At 45.9% G+C, this 26,591-nt stretch overlaps 1 protein-coding gene across 1 annotated transcript in view; it reads left to right on the top strand.

The window, feature by feature from the left end:
• The first annotated feature begins 340 nt into the window (after positions 1-340).
• The window catches only part of SNX6 (sorting nexin 6), a 170,505-nt gene continuing 144,254 nt past the window's right edge, over positions 341-26,591 (top strand). Inside the window, exons 1-3 of the mRNA XM_063947875.1 lie at positions 341-556; positions 665-715; positions 23,162-23,266. Of these exons, the coding sequence (XP_063803945.1) occupies positions 551-556; positions 665-715; positions 23,162-23,266 (162 nt within the window). The 5' untranslated portion in view covers positions 341-550. The remainder of the gene's footprint in view (positions 557-664; positions 716-23,161; positions 23,267-26,591) is intronic.

Raw genomic sequence — 26,591 nt, 5'->3', positions numbered from 1 at the left:
ACACATTTTAAAAGGTCCACAGGTGGAGCTAATTATTTCACTTGCGATTCTGTGAGGAGACCTGCAAAACATGCACTGTGTGGGCCCCCGAGGACCGAGTTTAGGAACCTCTGGACTAGGACGTAAGAGAAATACTATCATTGTACCACTAGGGATATTTCACGTTTAATTGAATAGTCTAGTGTTGTTATCTACCAGTGATTAGCACATTCTGCATTGCACAGGTGACATGGACACTAGTAAACTAAATAGTGAACGCTAAATAGTATATTTCATTTTCCATTGCCAAACAATGCAGAAATACTTCCAGGTTTATGTTACTAGTACAGCTAATGCGTTGCTCAGACTCCGCTACTACTGCTGCTGTCCCTCAACAAAGATGGCTACTGGCCATACCAGCTCGACATCACGTGACACCGCAGACATCCAGAGCGCCATCCAGCTGTCACTGTGACCCCTCCTCCAGTCACGTGTCCTGCGGCCGTCTCCCCTTCCCTAGCCCATCGGTTGGAGCCCGTCCCCTGCCTGGCAGTGAGTGACTGTCTCAGCCATGATGGTAAGCTGCGGAGGGTGAGGGCGGGTAGTAATAGATACCCCGGGGGGACATGTCGGGGATGAGGAGGCGCTGGTGGTTAACGGACTGTGTTTTGCTCTTTCTCTGTAGCAGGAAGGCCTGGATGACGGACCCGACTTCCTGTCAGAGGAGGACAGAGCGGTAAGTGCCCACCTACCCTCATTCGCCATCAGGCTGGCACCTGGCCGGATATCCTAGCAGGGAGCTGGCCGTGGTCACAGGTGCTGGGGGGAGATGCCCGTTATTTGCCAGATGCTGCATGAGGAGGTTCCCAGACACTGTGCTCTCCATATAGATGGCCCCTGGCTGTGGGCATGACCACCCTGCCTTCTTCTGCAGATCTCTGTACCCTTCTCTCTATTCCTTAGGTCAGGTGTCTGTGCACAACAGGTTCACCCAAATCCACTCATCAGGGACCTCCTAGCAGTGCATGTTTTCCAAGTCTCCTCAGGGGATCAGAAGTGGAATAATCAGTAACACCTGTGGAGTTTGTAAAACGTGTGCCAGTCAGTAATGAATGCATGCACCTGTGCTACAGATGTAAGGCGATGTAGGGTCCCTAAGGACTGGATTTGGTACACAGTGGTCCAGGGCATCTGCAGTGCTGCAGCTCCATCCTGCTTACTCCTCTGGCACTGAACAGTCTGCAGGAAAACTTTAAATTCTGTGGCTACAGTAATTGGCTAATACGTACACATGCCCTGCAGCACATTGCGCTGAAATTACCCCCCCCCCCCCCTTCCCATCCCATCCCATCCCATCTGGGGATAGTGGTCCAGTGGATGGTTGTTTGGAGGAGGTGAGACCAGCAATTTACTCGCAGGGAGATTGGCAGAGAGAAGTGGAAAAATCAGTCAGCGCTTTAAGCTGCATTATACCACTGATGCTAAATATGCATTGAAAGTTCATGATGACTTGCCCTGTTGTGATGCCTAATCACTTAATGATAGCAGGATTGATTTTATTGCCCCTTCATGCCCAGACCAGCTTTTATGCTGTGGTGATGTCAAAATCTTCTTCTTTTCTCTATCGTCCTAGTGGATGCTGGGGTTCCTGAAAGGACCATGGGGGAATAGCGGCTCCGCAGGAGACAGGGCACAAAAAGTAAAGCTTTTTCAGATCAGGTGGTGTGCACTGGCTCCTCCCCCTATGACCCTCCTCCAGACTCCAGTTAGATTTTTGTGCCCGGCCGAGAAGGGTGCAATCTAGGTGGCTCTCCTAAAGAGCTGCTTAGAAAAAGTTTAGCTAGGTTTTTTATTTTACAGTGATTCCTGCTGGCAACAGGATCACTGCAGCGAGGGACTGAGGGGAGAAGGAGTCAACTCACCTGCGTGCAGGATGGATTGGCTTCTTGGCTACTGGACATCAAGCTCCAGAGGGACGATCACAGGTACAGCCTGGATGGTCACCGGAGCCGCGCCGCCGGCCCCCTTGCAGATGCTGAAGTCAGAAGAGGTCCAGAATCGGCGGCTGAAGACTCCTGCAGTCTTCTAAAGGTAGCGCACAGCACTGCAGCTGTGCGCCATTTTCCTCTCAGCACACTTCACACGGCAGTCACTGAGGGTGCAGGGCGCTGGGAGGGGGGCGCCCTGGGAGGCAAATGAATACCTATAAAGACTAAAAATACCTCACATATAGCCCCTAGAGGCTATATGGAGATATTTAACCCCTGCCTGATTTTTCTAAATAGCGGGAGACGAGCCCGCCAGAAAAGGGGCGGGGCCTATCTCCTCAGCACACGGCGCCATTTCCTCTCACAGCTCCGCTGGTCAGGACGGCTCCCAAGTCTCTCCCCTGCACTGCACTACAGAAACAGGGTAAAACAGAGAGGGGGGGGCAAATTTATGGCGATATTTTGATATAACAAAGCAGCTATAAGGGAGCACTTATTATAAGGCTATCCCTGATATATATATAGCGCTTTTGGTGTGTGCTGGCAAACTCTCCCTCTGTCTCCCCAAAGGGCTAGTGGGTCCTGTCTTCGTTAGGAGCATTCCCTGTGTGTCTGCTGTGTGTCGGTACGTGTGTGTCGACATGTATGAGGACGATATTGGTGTGGAGGCGGAGCAATTGCCAAATATGAGGATGTCACCCCCTAGGGAGTCGACACCAGAATGGATGCCTTTATTTATGGAACTACGGGATAGTGTCAACACGCTAAAGCAGTCGTTTGACGACATGAGGCGGCCGGACAATCAATTAGTGCCTGTCCAGGCGACTCAAACACCGTCAGGGGCTGTGAAACGCCCTTTGCCTCAGTCGGTCGACACAGACCCAGACGCAGGCACTGACTCCAGTGGTGACGGTGACGATTCAACCGTATTTTCCAGTAGGGCCACACGTTATATGATTTTGGCAATGAAGGAGGCGTTACATTTAGCTGATACAATGTGGGGTATGAAAAAACTACCTATAGTTTTTCCTGAATCAGAAGAATTAAATGACGTGTGTAATGAAGCGTGGGTTGCCCCTGATAAAAAGCTGATAATTTCAAAGAAATTATTGGCATTATACCCTTTCCCGCCAGAGGTTAGGGAGCGCTGGGAAACACCTCCTAGGGTGGACAAGGCGCTAACACGCTTATCTAAACAAGTGGCGTTACCCTCTCCTGAGACGGCCGCACTTAAAGATCCATCAGATAGGAGGATGGAAAATATCCAAAAAAGTATATACACACATGCAGGTGTTATACTACGACCAGCTGTAGCGACTGCCTGGATGGGCAGTGCTGGGGTAGTTTGGTCAGAGTCCCTGATTGAAAATATTGATACCCTGGACAGGGACAATATTTTACTGTCGTTAGAACAAATAAAGGATGCATTTCTTTATATGCGTGATGCACAGAGGGATATCTGCACACTGGCATCACGGGTAAGTGCTATGTCCATTTCGGCCAGAAGAGCTTTATGGACGCGACAGTGGACAGGCGATGCGGATTCAAAACGGCATATGGAAGTTTTGCCGTATAAAGGGGAGGAGTTATTTGGAGTCGGTCTATCAGATTTGGTGGCCACGGCTACAGCCGGGAAATCCACCTTTCTACCTCAAGTCACTCCCCAACAGAAAAAGGCACCGACTTTTCAACCGCAGCCCTTTCGTTCCTTTAAAAATAAGAGAGCAAAGGGCTATTCATATCTGCCACGAGGCAGAGGTCGAGGGAAGAGACAGCAACACGCAGCTCCTTCCCAGGAACAGAAGCCCTCCCCGGCTTCTACAAAAGCCTCAGCATGACGCTGGGGCTTCTCAAGCGGACTCGGGGACGGTGGGCGGTCGTCTCAAAAATTACAGCGCGCAGTGGGCTCACTCGCAGGTAGATCCCTGGATCCTGCAGATAATATCTCAAGGGTACAGGTTGGAATTAGAGACAGATCCACCTCGCCGTTTCCTGAAGTCTGCTTTACCAACGTCCCCCTCCGAAAGGGAGACGGTTTTGGAAGCCATTCACAAGCTGTACTCTCAGCAGGTGATAGTCAAGGTACATCTTCTACAACAAGGGAAGGGGTATTATTCCACTCTTTTTGTGGTACCGAAGCCGGATGGCTCGGTAAGGCCTATTCTAAATCTGAAGTCCTTGAACCTGTACATAAAGAAGTTCAAGTTCAAGATGGAGTCACTCAGAGCAGTGATAGCGAACCTGGAAGAGGGGGACTTTATGGTATCCTTGGACATCAAGGATGCGTATCTCCACGTTTCAATTTACCCCTCACACCAGGGGTACCTCAGGTTCGTTGTACAAAACTGTCACTATCAGTTTCAGACGCTGCCGTTCGGATTGTCCACGGCACCTCGGATCTTTACAAAGGTAATGGCCGAGATGATGATTCTTCTTCGAAGAAAAGGCATATTAATTATCCCATACTTGGACGATCTCCTAATAAGGGCGAGGTCCAGAGAACAGCTAGAGATGGGATTAGCACTGTCTCAAGAAGTGCTAAAACAGCACGGGTGGATTCTGAATATTCCAAAATCCCAGTTAATGCCGACAACTCGTCTGCTGTTCCTAGGGATGATTCTGGACACGGTTCAGAAAAAGGTTTTTCTCCCGGAGGAAAAAGCCAAGGAGTTATCCGACCTTGTCAGGAACCTCCTAAAACCAGGAAAGGTGTCTGTACATCAATGCACAAGAGTCCTGGGAAAAATGGTGGCTTCTTACGAAGCAATTCCATTCGGCAGATTCCACGCAAGAATTTTCCAAAGGGATCTGTTGGACAAATGGTCAGGGTCGCATCTTCAGATGCACCTACGGATAACCCTGTCTCCAAGGACAAGGGTGTCTCTTCTGTGGTGGTTGCAGAGTCCTCATCTATTGGAGGGCCGCAGATTCGGCATACAGGATTGGATCCTGGTGACCACGGACGCCAGCCTGAGAGGCTGGGGAGCAGTCACACAAGGAAGAAACTTCCAGGGAGTATGGACGAGCCTGGAAACGTCTCTTCACATAAACATTCTGGAACTAAGAGCAATATACAATGCTCTAAGCCAGGCAGAACCTCTGCTTCAGGGAAAACCGGTGTTGATCCAGTCGGACAACATCACGGCAGTCGCCCATGTGAACAGACAGGGCGGCACAAGAAGCAGGAGTGCAATGGCAGAAGCTGCAAGGATTCTTCGCTGGGCAGAGAATCATGTGATAGCACTGTCAGCAGTGTTCATCCCGGGAGTGGACAACTGGGAAGCAGACTTCCTCAGCAGACACGATCTTCACCCGGGAGAGTGGGGACTTCATCCAGAAGTCTTCCACATGCTGGTAACCCGTTGGGAAAGACCAATGGTGGACATGATGGCGTCTCGCCTCAACAAAAAACTGGACAGGTATTGCGCCAGGTCAAGAGATCCGCAGGCAATAGCTGTGGACGCGCTGGTAACGCCTTGGGTGTACCAGTCGGTGTATGTGTTTCCTCCTCTGCCTCTCATACCAAAAGTATTGAGAATTATACGGCAAAGAGGCGTAAGAACGATACTAGTGGTTCCGGATTGGCCAAGAAGGACTTGGTACCCGGAACTTCAAGAGATGATCACGGAAGATCCGTGGCCTCTACCTCTAAGGAGGGACTTGCTTCAGCAGGGTCCCTGTCTGTTTCAAGACTTACCGCGGCTGCGTTTGACGGCATGGCGGTTGAACGCCGGATCCTAAAGGAAAAAGGCATGCCGGAAGAAGTCATTCCTACTTTGATTAAAGCAAGGAAGGAAGTAACCGTGCAACATTATCACCGAATTTGGCGAAAATATGTTGCGTGGTGCGAAGATCGGAGTGCTCCGACGGAGGAATTTCAACTGGGTCGATTCCTACATTTCCTGCAATCAGGATTGTCTATGGGTCTCAAATTGGGATCTATTAAGGTTCAAATTTCGGCCCTGTCGATTTTCTTTCAAAAAGAATTGGCTTCAGTCCCTGAAGTCCAGACCTTTGTTAAGGGAGTGCTGCATATACAGCCTCCTGTGGTGCCTCCAGTGGCACCGTGGGATCTCAATGTGGTTTTGGACTTTCTAAAATCTCATTGGTTTGAACCACTAAATAAGGTGGATTTGAAATATCTCACTTGGAAAGTGACCATGCTTCTAGCCCTGGCTTCTGCCAGGAGAGTATCAGAATTGGCAGCTTTATCTTACAAAAGCCCATGTCTGATTTTCCATTCGGACAGGGCAGAACTGCGGACTCGTCCGCATTTTCTCCCTAAGGTGGTGTCAGCATTTCATCTGAACCAGCCTATTGTAGTGCCTGCGGCTACAAGTGACTTGGAGGACTCCAAGTTACTGGACGTTGTCAGAGCATTAAAAATATATATTGCAAGGACAGCTGGAGTCAGAAAATCTGACTCGTTGTTTATATTGTATGCACCCAACAAGATGGGTGCTCCTGTGTCTAAGCAGACGATTGCTCGTTGGATCTGTAGCACAATCCAACTTGCACATTCTGTGGCAGGCCTGCCACAGCCTAAATCTGTAAAGGCCCACTCCACAAGGAAGGTGGGCTCATCTTGGGCGGCTGCCCGAGGGGTCTCGGCATTACAACTTTGCCGAGCAGCTACGTGGTCAGGGGAGAACACGTTTGTAAAATTTTACAAATTTGATACTCTGGCTAAGGAGGACCTGGAGTTCTCTCATTCGGTGCTGCAGAGTCATCCGCACTCTCCCGCCCGTTTGGGAGCTTTGGTATAATCCCCATGGTCCTTTCAGGAACCCCAGCATCCACTAGGACGATAGAGAAAATAAGATTTTACTTACCGATAAATCTATTTCTCGGAGTCCGTAGTGGATGCTGGGCGCCCATCCCAAGTGCGGATTATCTGCATAAATTGTACATAGTTATTGTTAACTAATTCGGGTTATTGTTGAAGGAAGCCATCTTTCAGAGGCTCCGCTGTTATCATACTGTTAACTGGGTTTAGATCACAGGTTGTACGGTGTGATTGGTGTGGCTGGTATGAGTCTTACCCGGGATTCAAAATCCTCCCTTATTGTGTACGCTCGTCCGGGCACAGTACCTAACTGGAGTCTGGAGGAGGGTCATAGGGGGAGGAGCCAGTGCACACCACCTGATCTGAAAAAGCTTTACTTTTTGTGCCCTGTCTCCTGCGGAGCCGCTATTCCCCCATGGTCCTTTCAGGAACCCCAGCATCCACTACGGACTCCGAGAAATAGATTTATCGGTAAGTAAAATCTTATTTTTTTTCCTAGTCTGCCCAATCCATTTATTTTTTTTCAAAATGTTTTTATTGATTTTGAATAATAACAAAAAGGTACACCAAACAATGTGATATCGATTGGACATAGTCGATAATGATTCATCAAACAATTTGAATGTAACTAGCAAACATAAGACAACAATAAATGGAAAATGAAAGAGAGGCTGTGCGAAACAAGAGGATATCAAGAAATTGGAGGGTCATTGCAATCCATTTTATTCAAGCATATTGGAATACATATCTTTTTATGTTATGAGCTGGAAAAAAATAGCCGAAACATCTTTTTCCATTAATCTATTTTTAAGTAATTGGTGCAATGTTAGGGTGGTATTCCCTTGTTACATTACGTCTGATCTCCTTTCTAAAGTGATGGGAGATCGCAGGGCAATATTCAATTGTTCTTTTGTATTGCGCCCATAAATGTCCGGTTTAGGCACGTCATATTGCTATACCAGATCAAACTAATGGAAGTGACAAGTCCTGTTTCAGCGCTCAAATGGATAATTTTTCACTAATTTAAGCTCGCTACCCCCGGGGGTGCGAACTGACATGCTGGCGCCATCAACAGATCAAGCCCTAATGGAGCAACAATTGAATAACTTCATTGGATGCCATCTACTGGCTGCATGCGATAAAACAATTGAATACCGCCCTTAGAATGTTAGTCCAAAACATAACTGCCTTTCTCTTACGTCCTAGAGGATACTGGAGTTCCATTTAGTACCATGGGGTATAGACGGGTCCACTAGGAGCCATGTGCACTTTAAGAATTTGATAGTGTGGGCTGGCTCCTCCCTCTATGCCCCTCCTACCAAACTCAGTTTAGAAAATGTGCCCGGACGAGCCAGTCACGCTTATGGAAGCTCCTGAAGAGTTTTCTGCATTTATTTTTCTGTTTGTTATTTTCAGGCAGGTCTGGATGTCACCAGCCTGCCTGCTACGTGGGACTTAGGTTGGGGACTGGCCAACCTCTTGAAGGGTTAATGATCCCGTTCCCTGCTGACAGGACACTAGCTCCTGAGAGAAGTATTTGCAAGCCCCACCATGGCAAGCGTACATTCCCGCAGCACGCCACCACCCCTAACAGAGCCAGAAGTAAGAAGAGTGGTGAATACTAAGCCAGTGTCCCGGTTAGCGGGTCGCTGGCCATTATGGTGGCATGAGGGTACGGAGACGCACGGCTTCTAAACAGGACGGATTGCGTCTCCAGACTCAGTACACAGCTGCGTCTCCGTACACAGTACCCACACTGGCAAACAAAGCCTTTAAACTGCTCTGTCTCTATTTTAAGCAACAAATTACCTCAGCCAGTATAAAAAAGCAGGAAGACCGTGCGCCATTGAAGGGGTGGGGCTTCACTATGAGAGGATCCAGCAGCTCACAAGCGCTATTGTCCCTCTGCAGTGGACACAGACGCTGACTGACAGGGACGCGCAGCTCCTCCAGTTTGACTCCAGATTACCTCAGCGGTACCAGGGGGTCATAGCAGGGGGGGAGCGATTATTAGTGTACTAAGTCCCCAATCTGGGTACATAGTCTGCGACCCGGCTAAGCTTGGCGTTAGCAGTAAGGGCGCGGTGTGCTGGCTCCAAATACCTCTGTCTCTCCCTGGAAGGGCTCTTTGTGGGTTAATTGTGCTTTTAACTTTTCCTGTGTGTGTGTGTGCTGTCACATTTACAATATGTCAGGCAAAGAGTGTGTTTCATGTACGGCAAAGTGTTCCTCTTCCCCAGGGAGCTCACTACTATGTACTCAGTGTAATGCACCTTCTCAGGCTAGCGGGGCTGACTCAGCGTGGCTGGATTCCCTCAAAGGAATGATTTCCAATATTTCTAATAAATTCTCTGTGGATGAGATTATGAACAGAGACTCAGTCCCCAAACAAGTGTTTCAGTCCTTTGCCATTTGTCCACAAAAGCGAACTCTGGCCCATATCCTGCAGTCTGACTCTGAGGGTTCAGACATGGAGGAGGGGGAGGTGGATGCAGAAGGGGGGGACGCTGCTCTGTCATAGGGAATAGAGGCTTTTATAGAAGCTAACAGAGACGTTCTGCAAATTCCTGATAAGGTGATAGAGGAGTGTGAGGAATCTTATTTTAATGTAATAAAAGAAATCCTCAGTCACTTTTCCTGTGTCAAAGGAATTGAATACCCTGTTTGAAGAACCGTGGGTTAATCCTGATAAGAAATTTCAGATCCCTAAAAGGTTGCTCTCATCTTTTCCTTTTCCTCTGGAGGATAGGAAAAAATGGGAAAATCCACCGATACTGGACGCATCAGTCCCTAGGCTGTCACGTAAAATTGTGTTGCCTGTTCCTGGTGCAGCCTCCGTGAAAGACATGGCTGATCGTAAAATTGAGACTACACTCAAATCATTGTACACAGCTGTTGGGGTGGCCCAAAGACCCACTATTGCATGTGCGTGGATCACTAAAGCCATTGCTAAATGGTCAGGTAACCTAATTGAGGGGTTAGATTCCTTATCTAGGGGGAATGTTGTCTTACTGCTGCAGCATATACGGGACTCTGCGAACTTTATGGTGAAAGCAATAAAGGAAATAGGCGTGCTTAACGCATGCACCACCGCTATTGGCAGTGTCGGCATGCAGGGGCTTGCGGCTACGCCAGTGGACTGCTGACGCGGATTCCAGGAAAGGCGTGGAAGGCCTACCATTCACAGGAGAGGCCTTGTTCGGAGATGAATTAGACAAATGGATCTCCAAAGCTACTGCGGGTAAGTCTACGTATCTTTCTTTTGCAGCCCCCCCTACCAAGAAGACTTATTCAGCTTCTAAGTTACAGTCCTTTCGGACGTCCGAGTTCAAAGGCAAATCCAGAGGTGCTTCTGCGTCCTCCAGCGGCGCAAGAGGTAAACCACGCAAACCAGCCACTGCAGATACTCAGGAACAGAGCTCAGGCTCTGCTTCCTCAAAGACTTCAGCATGACGGTGGACCGCAGTGCCTGGAAGGCTGTTAGGTGGGAGCACGCCTACAATTCTTCAGTCAAATCTGGTCAAATTCGTGCCAGGATTCCTGAGTCATAAATCTTACTTCCCAGGGCTACAGACTGCAGTTCGAAGAGCTCCCACCTCACAGATTATTCAAATCAGGCTTGCCAGTTTCACAAGAAGCAAGCATAACTTTACAACATGCCATCCAAAAACTCGTACAGACTCACGTCATTGCTCCAGTTCCACCTCATCAGCTAAACAAGGGGTACTATTCCAACTTGTTTGTAGTACCGAAACAGGAAGGTTCTGTAAGACCAATTTTGAACCTCAAGTCGTTGAACCCGTACTTCCGAGTGTTCAGATTCAAGATGGAGTCTCTTAGAACGGTGATCTCAGGTCTGGAGGAGGGGGAATTCCTAGTGTCTCTGGATATCAAGGATGTGTACCTTCACATTCCGATCTGCCCACCTCATCAGGTTTATCTACGGTTTGCACTGCAGGACTGTCCCTACCAGTTCCAGGCCCTGCCGTTTGGCCTCACCATGGCACCGAGGGTGTTCACCAAGGTGATGGCAGAGATGATGCTTCTACTCCGCAAACAGGCAATGAACATAATTCCGTACCTGGATGATCTCATGATAAAAGCACCGTCCAGAAAAGGTTGCTGGACAGCATTGCTCTCTCAACCAAACTTCTCCAGGGTCATGGGTGGATTTTGAACCTCCCGAAATCTCACCTAGAGCCAACACGGAGGCTCCCATTCCTGGGAATGATAGTAGATACGGCGTCGCCGAAGGTGTTCCTTCCGTTGGAAAAGACATTAATCCAGTTGATAGTTCGGGATGTCCTGAAGCCAACTCTGATATCTGTGCATCTATGCATTCACCTTCTGGAGAAAATGGGGGCCTCTTACGAGGCTCTTCATTACAGAAGGTTTCACGCAAGACCCTTCCAACTCGATCTGTTGGACAAATGGTCCAGATCGCATCTTCACATGCACCAGAGGATCCATCTGTTGCCAAAAACCTGGATCTCCCTTCTGTGGTGGCTACAGACTTTTTACCTCGTTGAGGGTCGGAGTTTCGGAATTCAGAAATGGATTCTGCTAACCACAGACACAAGCCTCAGAGGTTGGGGAGCAGTCACTCAGGGGGTGCAGTTTCAAGGAAGATGGTCCAGTCAGGAAGTCGTCCTTCTAATCAACATTCTGGAACTCAGGGCCATATACAACGCCCTTCTGCAGGCCTCACATATTCTTCAAGATCGGGCCATTCCGGTCCAGTCGTACAATGTGACGGCAGTAACGTACGTAAACTGACAGGGCGGAACGAAAAGCAGAGTAGCAATGTCAGAGGTGTCAAGAATTCTCCTCTGGGCAGAGAGAAACCCTGTGGCATTGTCAGCTGTCTTCATTCTGGGAGTAGACGACTGGGAAGCAGACTTCCTCAGCAGACACGACCTGCACCCGGGGGAGTGGGGCCTTCACCCGGAAGTGTTCTGGTGCTTGACAAGTCGATGGGGATATCCACAGATCGACATGATGGCTTCTCGTCTCAACAAGAAGCTCAGGCGGTATTGTTCCAGGTCAAGAGACCCACAGGCAGTAGCGGTAGATGCCCTGACGACTCCATGGGTCTATCAGATGGTGTACGTGTTTCCTCCACTTCCTCTGATCCCAAGAATTCTAAAGAGAATAAAAAGGGAGAAGGTTCAAGCAATTCTAATTGCTCCGGACTGGCCAAGAAGGGCCTGGTACGCGAACCTTCTGGAGATGCTCCTCGAAGATCTGTGGCCTCTTTGCGAGGATTTTCCGCAACAGGGCCTGTTCGTCTATCAGGACTTACCGCGGCTACGTTTGACGGCATGGAAGTTGAACGGCTTATTCTAGCCAGGAGAGGGATCCCTAACAAGGTTATCCCGACTATGGGGGTAATTCTGAGTTGATCGCAGCAGGAATTTTCGTTAGCAGTTTGGCAAAACCATGTGCACTGCAGGGGAGGCAGATATAACGTGCAGAACGAGTTAGATTTGGGTGGGTTATTTTGTTTCTGTGCAGGGTAAATACTGGCTGCTTTATTTTTACACTGCAAATTAGATTGCAGATTGAACACACCACACCCAAATCTAACTCTCTCTGCACATGTTAAATCTGCCTCCCCTGCAGTGCACATGGTTTTGCCCAACTGCTAACAAAATTCCTGCTGCAATCAACTTGGAATTACCCCCTATGATCCAAGCCAGGAATGGGGAAACGTCTAAGCATTACCATCGTATTTGGAAGAAATACGTCTCTTGGTGTGAAAGCAGAAAATTTTCTGCGGTGGAATTCTATCTAGGATGGTTCCTGCTTTTTCTACAAGCAGGAGTGGATGTGGGCCGCCTCCTGGGCTCCATAAAAGTCCAGATTTCTGCCTTGTCCATTCTTTCAGAAACAATTGGCTTTTCTGCCTGTGGTCCAGACGTTCTTGAAAGGTGTTCTGGACATCCAACCTCCCTTTGTGCATCCCACGGCACCTTGGGATCTCGATGTGGTGCTGCATTTCCTTCAATCGGACTGGTTTGAGCGTTACAGGAGGTAGATGTTAAATATCTTATGCGAAAGACCATCATACTGTTGTCCTTGGCTTCAGCAAGACGTGTGTCGCAGTTGGGGGCGTTATCTCACAAAAGCCCCTATTTAATTTTCCATGAGGACAGAGGTGAACTCCGAACTCGTCAGCAATTCCTTCCTAAGGTGGTGTCTGCGTTTCACATCAACCAACCTATTGTGGTCCAGGTTGTCACTGACACCTCTGCTACTTCAAAGTCTTTGGATGTTGTGAAGGCTTTGAAGGTGTATGTGAAGAGAACAGCTCGCCACAGAAAGACGGACTCACTGTATGTTCTTTATGAGCCCAATAAGATTGGGTATCCTGCTTCACAGCAGTCTATTGCACGCTGGATCAGGCTCACTATCCAGCATGCTTATTTCACGGCAGGCTTGCCGGTTCTGAAATCTGTTCAGGCCCACTCGACTAGGTCAGTGGGTTCTTCTTGGGTGGCTGCCCAGGGTGTCTCTGCTTTACAGCTCTGCCGAGCAGCTACTTGGTCAGGTTCAAACACGTTTGCTAAATTTTACAAGTTCGATAGTTTGGCCTCTGAGGACCTTCAGTTTGGTCAATCAGTTCTGCAGGAACCTCAGCACTCTCCCACCCGGTTTGGGAGCTTTGGTACATCCCCATGGTACTAAATGGAACCCCAGTATCCTCAAGGACGTAAGAGAAAATAGGATTTTAATTACCTACCGGTAAATCCTTGTCTCGTAGTCTGTAGAGGATACTGGGCGCCCGCCCGGTGCTTAGTTCTTCATGCAATGTTACTTGGTTAAGTATTGTTGTTTGTTTCAGCTGTTACGGTTCCTGTTTCAAGTTTGGTTAGCATGGCTTTCCTCTTGTTTGTGTGTGCTGGTTTGGAATCTCACCACTATCGTTATCTATCCTCTCAAAGTATGTCCATCTCCTCGGGCACAGTTTCCTAGACTGGGTCTGGTAGGGTGGACATAGAGGGAGGAGCCAGCCCACACTGTAAAATTCTTAGTGCCCATGGCTCCTAGTGGACCCGTCTATACCCCATGGTGCTTAATGGAACCCCAGTATTCTCTACGGACTACAAGAAAAGGATTTACCGGTAGGTAATTAAAATCCTATTTTTTCTCCAAAGTATAGGGATACCAAACTATGGTTAGAATTAGTTTGTATACAGTGTGCCCCCCCCCCTCACCCCATGTGGGGCTGTGTGCATATCACCCATATATGGTACTACCATGATAAAACTTGCAATGTTAATGGTACATTGCATCCATAGTGCGCTGAATTGATAGCTTCACAGTTGGCACACGAATGCCCAGATTTATGTGCCCTACCTCTTCCATCCTGGTACCTAGAGAGCTGGGGACACTTGTTTCAAATTTGATCGTCTTGTGACCACCTGTACTGCTGACAACTGTTGATCTCAAGGGATGGGGAAGAGATCCCATCCCGGCATATTTCTTCCATACTGGCACAAACCTATATGGAGGCATCCTGTTTTGAAAGTGTCCCCTTTTTTCAACAGATATGTCCCCTTAGTAATTGGAGTGTACGCATTTGTTTCTCACTTAAACCCCTTTCAGACATGTGACCCTAGAGTTTGACTGGTCTAGCAAGCTAGCAAATTCCCGGACCTCAGCCCGCCCCTAACCCTGGTAAGGAGCACCGTCTGGACCCAGGACTTAGTGTCAGGAAGTTTGCATTCACACATGCAGAAATCCTGGGTTGAAAATAAAAAAGAGAATTTTTGTAGGTGTTTCATAAAAATAAAATAAAATTGATTATTGATGTTGAAAAAGTGCAAACATAGGCTCTGCAATCAGGATACAGTCCTTAGGTCGACCTTACTTAGGTCGACACTCAATAGGTCGACCACTATTGGTTGACATACATTAGGTTGACACCAGCAAAAGGTTGACATGAGTTTTTTCCCCCAAAAATGAATTTTTTTTAAACTTTTCCATACTTAACGATCCACGTGGACTACGATTGGGAATAGTAACGTGCCGAGCGCAGCGATGCACCTTGCCCGAAGCATGGCGAGCGAAAGCAAGCCATGTGAGGGGACACTGTGCACTGATTGGGGTTCCCGGTCACTTTACGAAGAAAATGACACCCCCCCCCCAAAAAAAACCCCCCCCACTATGTTGACCTTTTCCACGTCGACCTGCCGACCATGTTGACCGTTTCCATGTGTCGACCTACTGCCTGTCGACCAATAGTGGCCGACCTAATGAGTGTTGACCTAAATAGGGTCGACCCAACAAACCCATTCCCCGCAATCGGCGTGCATAGGTGCTGGGCCACATCCCCTCCTCTTCCCCCAGGTTAGTGTATCCCAAACTCTGTCTTCAAGACACCCTAACCATGGCTAGCTTTAAAATCTGCAACTTTTAAGGCTAATGCAGGAAGTTTTGCCATTTTTTTTGCGTTTGATGGAAACTTTTATGTCTTACATTGTATGCCGAGGTCAAAAAATGTCCAAAGTTGACTCGGCATGTTTAAAATGAGTGATGCTGTGCTTCCAAATTGAAATCATGTGCATACTTTCTACACGTAGCAAACCATGGAACTGAAAGCACTAACACTCACACACAGGAGTATTGTGATGCACCATATAGAATATAACAGTGATATAAACAAAATGTTTAAACTTTTGGGGGTTTTCAGTATGTACAAAAAGTTAGAATGCAGCAATTAGAAAGTTGGACACACTGCATTGTGGTTGTAATTACAGATCTGCCCTCATACATCATGGCTGCAGTCGCACAAAACATCCCTTGGCATGCCAGGTTCTGTAAGACTTTGCTAGCGTTGGGTGTCTTTTCTGCCCAAAATGTGATGCGACTAGGATGCACCAGAAGACTGTGCTGATGAATGTGATATGCAACATTTATATATCTGTGTGCGACGATGCAGCAGCTGTGGCTTTTTTTCATGCCAAGTTCCGTTGTGCTTCGTATACAACTCAGTCGCACACAGATATACAAGTGTCACATGTAAAATTAATCGGCACAGTCTCCTAGTCCTAGCCGCATCACATTTTTGGCAAAAATAAAGTATGTCCAACACCAGCAGAGTCACATGGGACCTGGCGGCTCACTCTTGTCAGGCATCTCGATGAGAGGACACTGTAGAATCTCTCCAGATATACAGTAGGAATCCGGTTCTTCTTGTTTTTAACCATTTAAGTGCTTGCATAATACAACAGGGTCACTGAAGTTCTTTTCAGGAGACCTATGCACCGAAAAACAAATGATTGCCAATCGGTAATGTGAATTCTGTCCTCACAGTATGGATTATACTAGTGCTGGACTAATCTCAGGAACCAGGTAGCCTGTTCACCAAAATAAAATGTATGGCTGGCGTGCCAATAATTTGCCACTCGTTTGTTTTGTGGGCAATGGTCTCCAGACTCCGTTATCCTGCTTACAGACTCTTCTGTTTATTTTATCCACCAATGGATTACATTTATTGCCGGGGTTAGAGATTGATTCTTAATGTAAAAAAAAAAAAAAGTACAAACCATGTTCTTCTCACTCCACTTTTTAACGTGCTTGGAATTCTCTCTGTTGGCAGATTTCTTGGAGTTTGTTAATAAGTACAGTAAACCCTTGGGAATTAATGACAATGTTTAGCTTGTATCTATCCATGCAATAAATGTATATGCCAGGAAAACGGCTATTGTAACAAAACCACTTGAGTTCTTGTATTTATATGATTGAGCGGTCTGTTGGTGTTGCAGGATTTGTGCTATCATCTATAAAGGTCTTTGCCCTGCTGGCACATCTTACCATGCCCTAGAGAGACATTTATTTATTTGTCTGTCTATAATTATTATCATCCTTTATTTCTAACACACCTACATATTACGCAATACTGTACATTGAGGCAGTCATACAAATAACATACAATGACATGAAGGTAAGGATGATTCTGCCCAAATGAGCTTACAATCTAACAGGTATTCCAGGCATTTAATATGTGCTAAATGGCAAAAATTCTGGCAAACCTGACGAATGGGAACCGCTCGGGATCCCAGCAGTTGAAATACGATGCCGGAATCCCGATTAGGATCACAGTCCCGACTACCAGGATCCCGAACAACTGTTGCGGGCTGCCGGAGACGTAAGACACAGGGGAGGGGAGGTTTAGACTGCAGGGAGGGGGGGCTAGGTTTAGGCATATATGGTTAAATGCCTGTAAATAATACTTATATAAACTGCGATGATGTCATCACTTCAGTTGTGAATAGGGTAATGTGTAATTATGTGTTACTAGTTACCAGTCCGTCAGTGTGACAGAACAACATAACAGTAATGTCAGCGCCGGTGGCTGTGCGTACCCAAACGGAGCAACATTTTTAATTGCACTGTCGGACGCCATGTAGTGGCCTCCAAAGTGCAAAACACTTGAATCCCCCCATAGAGGTGAGGCGCAGTGTTATTGTTTTATTATAATGCTACTGCTTTCCTACTGGAAATTAATACTGGCAATAAAAGTCACTTTGGAATTCTGTGATCTGTATAGAAGCACCTTGACTTATTGTCTCCGTTCCCTGTGAGTTTTAATATACATTAGAACTCGGACTAGGAAGTGCCATACACAGTTATATTAGACATTGTTTCACAGAAGTCTATGATTTATGTGACCTCTACAGAATAATTTGTGGGAATTCAAGTCAGTGCAATGTGCATGCCTGGCATCATTCTGAGCCCAAATCACGGTGTAGATGGATTGTATTTGCTGGCCAGAATGGCAAATTACGTACAGTACATTGATCTGAATTGTCCCCATGTAGTGCACAAATACAGAGAGAGGGGCTATTCATGGGCAGGAAGCAGGACCAGTCACGTGATGCAACAGGAACCAATCACCTGATTGGTTGAATACTAAGAATCATTTTCTGAGCCATATTCCTTTCTGTTATATGTGTTAATTTCACAAGACTAGTGTAAAACTGTCCAGTAAAATGCCTTTAATTCCTCAGCAAATACATCCTATATCCACATTAACCACCACATATTATCCCATGTTGATCGAAACTGCAGTATTACTTAAACAACATTTTTTTTTCCTTCCAGATTATGCCACTTTTCATTTATATTGACAATTCAGTGGCAAATAATAAATCTGGAGATTAGTTACTGAAAAAGGACACTGGACCATTCAGTTCAGTCTTTCATGAGCAAACAAACCCACAAAGGGGATTGAATCTATTTTTATAGTCTGTTGGTGAATTTGCCTTTCACATATCATGTGACAGGAAATTCCATAGCATAATACCCTTACAGTAAACGGCTCCATGCTATGGTGCTGGTGCAAAATTCTTTATGCTAGAATTCAAATAATTGAGAAACTATTCTAAAACAATTAGTAATTCCTCATAAAACACTTGTAATGGCTTAGCTTTCTTATTTTGTTTGTCTGTTCAATTATATATACAGTATGAGTTATATTGTTAGGATATATTGTTTCTGTGAATGGTAACTGGATACTTTATTCTTACACTGCAATTTAGATTTCAGTTTGAACACACCCCACCCAAATCTCTCCCTCTCTCTCTGCATGTTACATTTGCCCCACCTGCAGTGCAACATGGTTTTGCCCAGCTGCTTGCTTTTTGTGGTTAGCTAGCAAACCTGAATAAGGTCCTTTGTCCACAATTATCCATCATCTTCAGTTTACAAACTGCTACTCCCAGAAGGGTTACAGGTGTACTGTATTAGGCCTTGTTCCTATGTTCCTATTATCACAGTTACTGATTTATGCGGTAGCCTGCAGCCACTGCAGTTCATTAATAACTATAAGAACACGGCAAACAAGTTTTAAATACCATTACATTCCTGCTCATTTTCAAAGTTCTTTCAATTTAAAAGTAAAAATGTCCCCAATTGTAAGGTTAATTAACATGGCATATGTTAATTAATTCAAAATGCCATGCTGCCATTCATATCGGTTAAAATCGACATAGCAAATCACTTGCTGGGTTTCCCAGAAATATATCCGCTTCCAGAGAACCAAAAAATACAAATGTACAGATTCAGCCACTTTGTTTATGAGGCTGTTAATGCCCAAAATATAGAAGTTTCTGAGTCCAAATTCGGTTATGTGCTTGATACAATAGGGTCTATTCACTATGCCTTGGAGGGAGTTAGTCTGTGAAATTGATCAAGTGGTGGGTGGTGTTGCCTATCGCAGCCAATCAGAATCTGTCTCTCATTCTCTAGGACTATATAAGGAAATGTACATAAGAATGTTAAAGTCTATGAAATTGTTGCAAATTGTTAAAGTCTTTGAAATTGATCAAGTGGAATTTTTTTGGTCCACATTTAACACTCAAAAAGACTTGCCAAAAATAGACCTAAAGATTTGCATAATTTCCTAAAACCTGAATGTTCTTTCCAAATACTTAAGATTTTGGAGATCATTAATTTAATCTCATTATGTATTTGTATTAATTGTCAAATATTTATGAGATCAAATTAATGTGCTGTTACAGATCATTCTTTAGCATTAACAAAAACAACCTCATTATTGTATGCATAATAGCCTTCTAAGGTTTCTACAGTGTAGACTGCTGTTACCTGCAAATACGATTTTGTTTTTGAGATCAGAGAGCAAGAACAGTGATTGTACAGGGGAAAGCACACAGAGGCGTTTGTGTTCTTATCAAAAGGGATATTATTTCTCATTGTACTCTCCACTCCCTCATGTTCAAATAAATGATTAGCAATGTCAATTGAAAAACAGTTATGTATTATTGGTCCATGCTTGGGGTTTCGAGTTCTTCACGCACGCACACAAAACTGGTGAACATGATAATAGTGTGTCCAGCCTTGTAGTGGGAAACCTGAACTGGGAAGTGAAGTTTGCCTACAAGTGGACTGTTTCAAAGTGTTCATCTTAAATTGTAAATTGCAGTGAGCGTTGTACTCACTCCTTTTGTTTCCATTGATATGTCCCTCTATGGTCTCCCTGAGTGCTGCGGAATTTGTTGGCACTTTATGAAGCATAATAGTAACGACCACTGTGAATGTGAACACAAAACAAATAATAATGAAGTTTTGAAATGTTTATCATTTCTATAACATTTTTCCATTTCTGCTCATCCATGAGGTCCTTTATGTTGTTGTGGGTGGGGATAAAGCACCTGTAGCTACAGTAGTAAGGTCTTGGTAATATTCACACTTGCCCTTAGTGTATCAGTAGATGAGAGTGCCCTGGTTTGAAGAGGACAATGCAGCCATATAGGAAGCCATAGACTGAGTTAGATAGCGGTAGAAGCAGGTTTCTGAAACCGCAAAGAGTGGTGATGTGAGACTCTGATCATTCTTTTGTAGGAAAACTATATGGTGTCAAATGCCTTTTACTATTCAATTAAACTGTCTACCCCCCTTCTCCCACCCAGATAAATAAATAATTGGCAGCTGGGTAGTAGGGATATGTGGATATTAAAGCATTAACCAAATCTATGCTCTGTGCTGGAGAAAACATAACATTTTGCATCCTGCAAGAAAGCTTGATGTGCTTACTAACAAAGCCCCCATTATCTTGCATACCTTGTGCTTGTGTAACCTCCTGAACAACACATCAAACTAAAATTAATATACTGCCTGCACCTGGTGGTTCCTTGTTTTGTTAATTAGGTAACAAATACTCATTTATGGTATATCAGTGTGACAGTGACATGTTGTTTCTACTCCCCTTCTACCCCCCTTCCCTAAGGTATTCCATCTTCATGAACTATATTATTATTATTATTATTATTATTTATATGGCGCCACATGGGATCCGCAGCACCCATTACATAATCAAATGAGGAAACAAGAAACCAGCACTTACAGTTCAAGACAATGTAGGACAGGTATAGAAAACCAGGGTTTAGGTGCCATCAAAGGGAGTATAAGAGTGGAAGTAAGAAAAGGAAAGGCACATGAGGGAAGAAGTCCCTGCTCTTGCGAGCTTACAATCTAAAAGGTGCGGTGCTAACAGACCGTGGGTGACACAGAAGGGGTAGACAGTGAGCATAGACAAGAGGGTTAGGAGGAGAGTTGGCTGGGTTTGGTGAAGAAGTGGGTCTTGAGAGCCCGTTTGACATTTTGCAGAGAGGTGGAGAGTTGGATGGGGAGAGGTAGAGAATTCCAGAGATAGGGAGCAGCACGTGCAAAATCTTGTAGGTAGGAGTGGGAGGAGGTAATCAGTTGGCAGGAGAGACGGCGTGCATTAGCAGGGCATAGAAGACGGGTGGGAATGTTAAGAAAGATAAGGTCAGAGATTTAAGAGGGAGAAGAGTAGGTGAGGGCTTTGTAGGCGAGTGTGAGAATCTTGAATTGGATTCTGAATGGGAAGGGTAGCCAGTGAAGGTCCTGCAAGAGAGGGGATGTGGAAGTAGTATGTTTAGTGAGGAAGATGAGATGGGCAGCAGCATTGAGGATAGATTGGAGTGGCCAGATAGGAGGAGATTGCAGTAGTCCAATCTGGAGATGACCAGTGAGTGGATGAGGGTCTTCGTAGCGTCCTGGGTGAGAAAGGGTCTGATCCTGGAGATGTTTTTGAGATGGAAAGGGCAGGTTTGTGACAGGTACTGAATGTGTGGTTTTAAGGCGATGGAGGAGTCCAGGCTTATTCCAAGACATCGCACTTGGGGGCTAGAGGAGATAGTTGTGCCATCAATGAATAATGAAATTGTGGGAGGTGAGGTTATGCGTGAGGGAGGGAAGAAGATCAGCTCAGTTTTAGACATGTTAAGTTTAAGAAAGCGCTGGGACATCCAGGAGGAGATAGCAGAGAGACAGTTGGAGATATGAGTGAGGGGAGCAGGGGAGAGGTCACGGGAGGAAAGGTAGATCGTCAGCATAGAGATGACATTGTAGCCCTTGTAGGCTCTATAACATCTGGTTGATAGATCGACTGTGCATATGTCAACACCATATGGTTGACACGTTTTTTTTTTACATGTTTTCCCAAATTTGCTTCATTTACTATCCATCTGGACTACGATTAAGAATAGTAACCTTTGGTGAGCGAAGCAGGGCAAGCCACCTTGCCCGAAACTTAGCAAGCATACATGTTTCGACCTCTCACTAGTGCGGTGCCTTGGGGCAGTTGGCCTGTGCTGACTTGGGGGACTTGTGCCCTGGACTTGATCCATAGTGTTCGGGACCCACTTGATAATGAGGACACCTTGATGCTGTGGGTTGGCACATACTGTATTGTGTGTAGTTTAACCCCCCCCCCCCCCCCCAAATATATTATCAAACACACAAGATTTGATAAAAAAAACAAAACCTGAAAAACTTGTGTTAATCATTGTCATGTCGACTTTTTGACACTGTTGACCTTAATCACTGTCAACTTTTTATCGGTTGACCTTTTGTATCTGTCTACGTATTGAATGTTGTCCATTTGGTGTCAACCTAAACATTGTAGCGGTATTCTACACCACCTAAAATTAGATAACATAAAAATTGCTTCCTCCATACCGTCCATTTTCATTCCTGTTTGTTTATGTTCTTATCATGAACGCCCACACCTGGGCCCTTATTCCGAGTTGATAGCTCGCAAGGCGAATTTAGCAGTGTTGCTCACGCTAAGCCTACGCCTACTGGGAGTGAATCTTAGCTTCTTAAAATTGCGACCGATGTATTCGCAATATTGCGATTACAAACTACTTAGCAGTTTCAGAGTAGCTTCAGACTTACTCGGCATCTGCGATCAGTTCAGTGCTTGTCGTTCCTGGTTTGACGTCATAAACACACCCAGCGTTCGCCCAGACACTCCCCCGTTTCTCCGGCCACTCTTGCGTTTTTTCCGGAAACGGTAGCGTTTTTATCCACACGCCCCTAAAACGCCGTGTTTCCGCCCAGTAACACCCATTTCCTGTCAATCACACTACGATCGCCGGAGCGAAGAAAAAGCCGTGAGTAAAAATACTATCTTCATTGTAAAATTACTTGGCGCAGTCGCAGTGCGATTATTGCGCATGCGTACTAAGCGGAATTTCACTGCGATGCGATGAAAATTTCCGAGCGAACGACTCGGAATGAGGGCCCTGATCTGTATCCATTATAAGACGGGGAATAAATGTGTACCACTGACAATGAATGTTTGACAAAGGAGATAAATTAGAGCGCTAATTCTACATATCTTTGCAACTAAATACATCATTAGTCTTTCCATCGCTTACATATAAAAACACATGGATGTTTCAAAATGTCTTTCATATTGGTATACTTTGCACTGTAGATTAAGTGGACATTTTAGAATATTTTGTAGAAGTCAGAATATGTGGTGTTAGCTATGTTTGTCTGCACAGCTATTTCTGCAAATGACCTAGTTCTCTTCTATCATTAATATGATTTTTTTTTTTCATTCTTTTAGCCACGGGCGATTAATGTAGAACTGCAGCCTGATGCCACTCTGCAGGTTGATATATCCGATGCACTAAGTGAGAGAGACAAAGTGAAGTTCACTGTCCATACAAAGGTGTGTCCCAGTTATCAAGAAAATGAGAAATGGAGTTCATCAGATTTATATTGGTATCGGGAAAACAAAAGGCGGTATATCCAGTATGATATATTTTGTTTTCCGTTTTGTTTTGAGTCCATCTGTTTTAAATTCATGCACTATAGTATGTAGTAGATGTACTTAGTCACAAGGAAGAGAACCTCCTCAAGTTTGTAGTACTGAAAACTTGTCTTTGATGTGACTGGAAATCTGGAAAGACAAACTGAAGCAACAGTGAAAAATTATCTAAAAAATATATATTTGCTTCCCGTTTTTAATTCCTTTACGCCAGTGGAAAACATACGGAAAGGAAATGCTTTATTAAACTCAATATTTTACAGCACACTGTGGCTGTACCAATCATCCTTCTAATTTATGAATAAATCCAAATGAGCGATGTTTTTCCCAGTGTGGTGGCACTCTGCATGACATTGACCCATTTTATATTCAGTCCTAACAACTGGTCTTTTTTTTATTGAGTTCTCTAGATAATATTTCAGTGGTTGTCAATTCTGTCCCAAACAGTTCACATTGCCCAGGTCACCTAGCAGGTGCACAGGTGCATTCATTACTCAGTAACACATTGCCCAGGTGATCTAGCAGGTGCACAGGTGCATTCATTACTCAGTAACACATTGCCCAGGTCACCTAGCAGGTGCACAGGTGCATTCATTACTCAGTAACACATTGCCCAGGTCACCTAGCAGGTGCACAGGTGCATTCATTACTCAGTAACACATTGCCCAGGTGATCTAGCAGGTGCACAGGTGCATTCATTACTCAGTAACACATTGCCCAGGTCATCTAGCAGGTGCACAGGTGCATTCATTACTCAGTAACACATTGCCCAGGTCATCTAGCAGGTGCACAGGTGCTTTCATTACTCAGTAACACATTGCCCAGGTCATCTAGCAGGTGCACAGGTGCATTCATTACTCAGTAACACATTGCCCAGGTCATCTAGCAGGTGCACAGGTGCTTTCATTACTCAGTAACACATTGCCCAGGTGATCTAGCAGGTGCACAGGTGCATTCATTACTCAGTAACACATTGCCCAGGTCATGTAGCAGGTGCACAGGTGCATTCATTACTCAGTAACACATTGCCCAGGTGATCTAGCAGGTGCACAGGTGCATTCATTACTCAGTAACACATTGCCCAGGTGATCTAGCAGGTGCACAGGTGCGTTCATTACTCAGTAACACATTGCCCAGGTGACCTAGCAGGTGCACAGGTGCATTCATTACTCAGTAACACATTGCCCAGGTGATCTAGCAGGTGCACAGGTGCATTCATTACTCAGTAACACATTGCCCAGGTCATGTAGCAGGTGCACAGGTGCATTTATTACTCAGTAACACATTGCCTAGGTCATCTAGCAGCTGCATTCATTACTCAGTAACACATTACCCAGGTCACCTAGCAGGTGCACATGTACATTAATTACTCACTAACACATTGCCCATGTCACCTAGCAGGTGCATTCATTACTCGGTAACACATTTCCCAGGTCACATCACAGGTGCATTCATTACTCAGTAACACATTGCCCAGGTCATGTAGCAGGTGCACAGGTGCATTCATTACTCACTAACACATTGCCCAGGTCACTTAACAGGTGCACAGGTGCATTCATTACTTGGTAACACATTGCCCAGGTCACCTAGCAGGTGCACAGGTGCATTCATTACTCGGTAACACATTACCCAGGTCAACTAGCGGGTGCACAGTTGCATTCATTACTCAGTTACACATTGCCCAGGTCACCTAGCAGGTGCACAGGTGCATTTATTACTCTGTAGCACATTGCCTGGGTCACCTAGCAGGTGCATTCATTACTGGGTAACACATTGTCCAGGTTAACTAGCAGGTGCACAAGTGCATTCATTACTCTGTAAAACATTGCCCAGGTCGGGGGCGTGGCTTCTGGTCTGCCTGAACAGACGTGTCCCAGGGGAGCTCCTGCATACCTTGGCCTTTCTAACCCCTTTTCTCTGACGTCCTAGTGGATGCTGGGGACTCCGTCAGGACCATGGGGATATAGCGGCTCCGCAGGAGACAGGGCACAATAATAAAAGCTTTAGGATCAGGTGGTGTGCACTGGCTCCTCCCCCTATGACCCTCCTCCAAGCCTCAGTTAGATTTTTGTGCCCGACGAGAAGGGTGCAATCTAGGTGGCTCTCCTGAGCTGCTTAGAATAAAAGTTTAAGTTAGGTTTTTTATTTTCAGTGAGTCCTGCTGGCAACAGGCTCACTGCTACGAGGGACTTAGGGGAGAGAAGAAAACTCACCTGCGTGCAGGATGGATTTGCTTCTTAGGCTACTGGACACCATTAGCTCCAGAGGGAGTCGGAACACAGGTCTCACCCTGGGGTTCGTCCCGGAGCCGTGCCGCCGACCCCCCTTGCAGATGCCGAAGTTGAAGAGGTCCAGAAGTCCAGAAACAGGCGGCAGAAGACTTTCAGTCTTCATAAGGTAGCACACAGCACTGCAGCTGTGCGCCATTGTTGTCAGCACACTTCACCAACAGTCACCAACTGTCACTGAGGGTGCAGGGCGCTGGGGGGGGCGCCCTGGGCAGCAATGTATAATACCTTTTTATGGCTAAAATACATCACATATAGCCCTTGAGGCTATATGGATGTATTTAACCCCTGCCAGATCTCACAAACTCCGGGAGAAGAGCCCGCCGAAAAGGGGGCGGGGCCTATTCTCCTCGGCACACGGCGCCATTTTCCTGCTCAGCTCTGCTGTGAGGAAGGCTCCCAGGCTCTCCCCTGCACTGCACTACAGAAACAGGGTTAAAACAGAGAGGGGGGGCACTTATTTGGCGATATGTATATATATATTAAAATGCTATAAGGGAAAAGCACTTATATAAAGGTTGTCCCTGTATAATATAGCGTTTTTGGTGTGTGCTGGCAAACTCTCCCTCTGTCTCCCCAAAGGGCTAGTGGGGTCCTGTCCTCTGTCAGAGCATTCCCTGTGTGTGTGCTGTGTGTCGGTACGTGTGTGTCGACATGTAGGAGGACGATGTTGGTGAGGAGGCGGAGCAAATTGCCTGTATTGGTGATGTCACTCTCTAGGGAGTCGACACTGGAATGGATGGCTTATTTAGGAATTACGTGATAATGTCAACACGCTGCAAGGTCGGTTGACGACATGAGACGGCCGGCAAACAAATTAGTACCTGTCCAGGCGTCTCAGACACCGTCAGGGGCTTGTAAAAACGCCCATTTACCTCAGTCGGTCGACACAGACACGGACACTGACTCCAGTGTCGACGGTGAAGAAACAAACGTAT

The sequence above is a fragment of the Pseudophryne corroboree genome, chromosome 12 (assembly GCF_028390025.1).
Source record: "Pseudophryne corroboree isolate aPseCor3 chromosome 12, aPseCor3.hap2, whole genome shotgun sequence".
NCBI classification, from domain to species: domain Eukaryota; kingdom Metazoa; phylum Chordata; class Amphibia; order Anura; family Myobatrachidae; genus Pseudophryne; species Pseudophryne corroboree.
This window is presented reverse-complemented; position numbering and strand designations above follow the sequence as displayed.